This window comes from Dryas octopetala, chromosome 5 (genome assembly GCF_963921425.1).
Source record: "Dryas octopetala chromosome 5, drDryOcto1.1, whole genome shotgun sequence".
NCBI classification, from domain to species: domain Eukaryota; kingdom Viridiplantae; phylum Streptophyta; class Magnoliopsida; order Rosales; family Rosaceae; genus Dryas; species Dryas octopetala.
Genome location: NC_141370.1, coordinates 17,751,347 through 17,755,015, shown reverse-complemented (window position 1 = coordinate 17,755,015; position 3,669 = coordinate 17,751,347). Strand labels below are relative to the sequence as shown.

General features: G+C 36.5%; 1 protein-coding gene across 1 annotated transcript; it reads left to right on the top strand.

Annotated features, from left to right (window-relative positions):
• Nucleotides 1–188: 188 nt before the first annotated feature.
• Nucleotides 189–3,314, top strand: LOC147285163 (Translation initiation factor SUI1 family protein). Its single transcript, XM_086244324.1, has 7 exons — nucleotides 189–472; nucleotides 637–711; nucleotides 1,136–1,185; nucleotides 1,309–1,390; nucleotides 1,488–1,555; nucleotides 1,646–1,729; nucleotides 2,826–3,314. Exons 1-7 carry the CDS (start codon nucleotides 325–327, stop codon nucleotides 2,880–2,882), a joined length of 564 nt encoding a protein of 187 aa, XP_086100450.1. The 5' UTR covers nucleotides 189–324; the 3' UTR covers nucleotides 2,883–3,314.
• The last annotated feature ends 355 nt before the right edge of the window (nucleotides 3,315–3,669 follow it).

Here is a 3,669-nt window from a genome sequence, read left to right as displayed (position 1 = left end):
AACTATAAATTAACTGAAAGTAAAAACTCGCTCAAACTGGAAAAAAAAAAGAATTGTGCCTAAATCTTTCTCATGTACTTCAAGTATGTAGGCCCGTCGGCCCGAAGGGAATGGGCCCACTAATGGAATGAACTTATTTGGGCCTACAGCGTCGATACTTGTAGTCCAACAAAGCCATATATCTCATCGTCATCGACAAGCTGCAACACCGTCTTCAATTCAGCGATTGCGTAGTCTAAACGCACCGTTTCAGCTTTCCCAATTACAGAGTGAGCGAGAGAGAAAGGAGAGAGAAGGGAGAGAGGAGCTTGAGGTTGAGCTCTGATGGCGGGGAAACCCCAACCGGTTCGCGTACTGTACTGTGCGGTGTGCAGTATGCCAGCGGAGTACTGTGAATTCGGACCCGATTTCGAGAAATGCAAGCCCTGGTTGATCCAAAACGCCCCGGACCTTTACCCGGATCTCGTTAAAGGTTCAATGGCTCCCAAACCCTAATCACATTTATTTCATTTTAATCATTCTTTATTTTCTTAAAATTACTCTGTTTACTTGTTTAGTATAGTTTTTCTTTATTTATTTTTTTGTTTTAATAAAAAGTTTTTTTTATCTTTAGTATTATAAATATTTTTTGTGCAGATGCGAAGGAAGCTGATAAAGTAGCCGACCAGTTGCAGTCAGCTGGTATCTCTGGAGGTGGAGCTGCTTCTTCAGGTAATACGATAAATATGCATAAATGTGTATGTAGATATAATATATATATATGTATGAAAGAGTATATATGTGCTTGTTTATGTACAAATGAGTTCCTATTTCTGTTCTGGATTGGATGTTTGCATATAAGAATATATATGTGCTCTGTATGTATATGTATATCTTGTGTGTGTGTGTCTGAGTGGATGCTTGCATTGCATAAACATGTAAATAAGCTATCAGATGTGACGTGTAGGAATTTATGTATTTCTTGTGATTGTTATTTTATGTGTGGCAGCTATAAAAGATGAATTGGGATGCTCTGTGTTTGCTATGTTTTTCAATATAAATTTATTTGCGAACGTTTGAATTCCACTTTGCAAATTCAAATTATAACGACATTCTTCACCCACCCCCCCCCCCCCCCTTCTTTTCTCTACTTCAGCACCTAAAGAAGAAGTCAAGCGTCTTCCGGGTGGGAAGATTAAGAAAAAGGTAAGACACTTATTCCATGCAGTAAGTGCAGAGAACCTCTCTTAGGGGAACTAGACATAACAGTATTTTTTCCGAGACCCTTCAAATTACGATGATTAAATTTGGTATTGGGTTTTCCTGTAGGACAAGCAGGAAGTTACTATTGAAAAGGTTACGCGTAATAAGCGAAAATGTATCACCACTGTGAAAGGGCTGGAGCTTTTTGGTGAGCAATTTACTGCTTTACATCCTATGTTTTTCCATTTTGAGATTCTCATTTTGTTGGTACCATCATTAACTGAGTGTCTTTGATTACATTTCAGGTGTCAAACTTAGTGATGCTTCAAAGAAATTGGGGAAAAAGTTTGCTACAGGAGCCTCTGTTGTTAAGGTTTAATAGATTTTAACAATTGATTTTGAAATATGTTATGCCCTATGTGGTTATGTTTTGTTAAGATTAATTTGGAATGAATGGTTTCAGGGGCCAACTGAGAAGGATCAAATTGATGTTCAAGGGGATATAGCCTATGACATTGTGGAGTTCATTACAGATACCTGGCCTGATGTAAGCTACTGCACTTACTGTTTCTCTTTCTTCAGTGTGATGTGTCGTTTTAATTGTGTTTAATTATTTTCTCACCTTTTATTCAACCAGAAGAAGTTATTTAGTGTTCCCATAAGAAAGTTCATCTTTTTAATGCTTTGTATATGAAAAATTTAGGCAAAAGTAGAGTTGTTATACACTCGAAGTGAGTGAGTGAGGTTGCCAGTATATTTCTATGAATTCAATAAGATCTTTGGAGCCTTAGATGGTTCATTAGCTTTACAATCTCAATAACTAGTTGTTAGATAAAAAAACAAAACCTTGGCAAACATAAACAGCAGCCAAAATTTAGCTTTGGGACATATCTACTAGACTACAATGCAATGTGAATATTTCCGTTCTTGATCTCTGTTCATATTGTACATTAGCTGATTCTTCTGTTTGTTTTCAATGTTTGACATTGTTTTCTATTTACCATTGCATGTGAATGATTGCATGAGCTAGCACCATGGTTAGGAATTATTATCAATGAATTGTTTGTAATGGTCAGGGCATTGTGGATTATTCTTTCATGCTTTTATTCTACTTTTCTACTAAGTGGGAGCTACTTTGTTTGCCGTAGAAGGACAAAAGCCTTGCTTTAACTTTCCAATTATGAAATCTTCTTACGTAGGGACCCATGTTAATCCTGAATATAAAATCTTTATAGACTTGATGAAATCATTGTTCTTTCTACTATATACATTGCAAGTCTGTACTTACTTTTTTTTTTAATAAATGTATGGGTTGTTTTTTGTGTTAGCGATGGTTTAAATTGATGTTGAAGTTGAAGAATGAAAATCTTGGCTGTGGATGTTTTCCTAATTGTGATTGTCATAAATTGAACATATGCTTTAAATCAGACAAAAGAAAGAAAAAAATGCTTTAAAACCTGTTGAGATGTATGGTTCTTTGTCGGATTGTTCCCCCAGCCCCTATTTTTTAGTTCTGTTTATACAATCTTGTGTAGTCTTTAATAAGATTCCTTTATAGAGTTTGTTTGGGTTAAAGTTGGAAGATGTGCTTGGTTTATATTACCTCAAATAAAATTATTATTTTTCTTCTCCTCCTTTCTCAGGTCCCAGAAAGTGCAATTTTCTTTATTGAAGATGGAAGAAAGGTCCCAGCTGCTTGAACGGTATCCGTGGCATGCAAATAAAATGGAGCATGGTATCTTCCTGCTGTTGGTGTGAGCTTTAACCAGATTCAGTGTGCTCTCAAATAAAGGGCCGCTGGACATACTACTATAAGTGCCAAAAGTCCAATTGCCCCTCGCTAGAGTCACTTGTTATCTTGGTTGCAAGAATAGTAAATTTTTTGCAGTTGAACTGTGTTTCAAGATCTATGGTTTGCTTTTGTATAGGTGCAATTATGCGTGCCATTTGCTCTGTTTTTGTGTGTCACATAGTTTAAGTAGGAGCAGGCAATTTAAAGAAACAGACTTTCTCCAGTATATCACATAGTTTATCCTTGTGTTGCAGTACTGGCTGCTGCTGCCTGTAATCTTTTTCTTCCATGAGTTACAAATGGAGAAGTACAAACATATGCAAATTTTTGTGTTTCCAAATGATGTGATTCCATACGCTTTAACCTTTCAGTTTTTGCCAACTATATACTGCTCTCCTCTTATGAAGCTTTAGATTAACAACAGTAATGATTTATACACCTAATAGAAGTGGTTGTCTTTGCCAGCCTCAATTTGCTTGTCAAACATTGTCATAGTCATGACAAACATGCAATAGCTAAGAAGAGAAGTTGAGAAACATGAACATATATCAACTTTCCCACCATCGACCCAGGGAAGCATAGATAAAATTTGGGTTTGTTTCGGCCAGTTATGGGTTCTTGCCTTCTTGGGTATTGGGCATCACGAGAAGGTGGGTTTCTATTTTAAAGGCTCAATGATATTCTTCGTCAGTCCA

What these genes read in the sequence shown, in the direction of transcription:
- LOC147285163 (XM_086244324.1), top strand. Translation starts at nt 325, where the DNA reads ATGGCGGGGAAACCCCAACCGGTTCGCGTACTGTACTGTGCGGTGTGC. An exon ending in TTACCCGGATCTCGTTAAAG is followed by an intron (nt 473 to 636) that starts GTTCAATGGCTC and finishes TTTTTTGTGCAG; the next exon opens with ATGCGAAGGAAGCTGATAAA. An exon ending in TTACAGATACCTGGCCTGAT is followed by an intron (nt 1,730 to 2,825) that starts GTAAGCTACTGC and finishes CTCCTTTCTCAG; the next exon opens with GTCCCAGAAAGTGCAATTTT.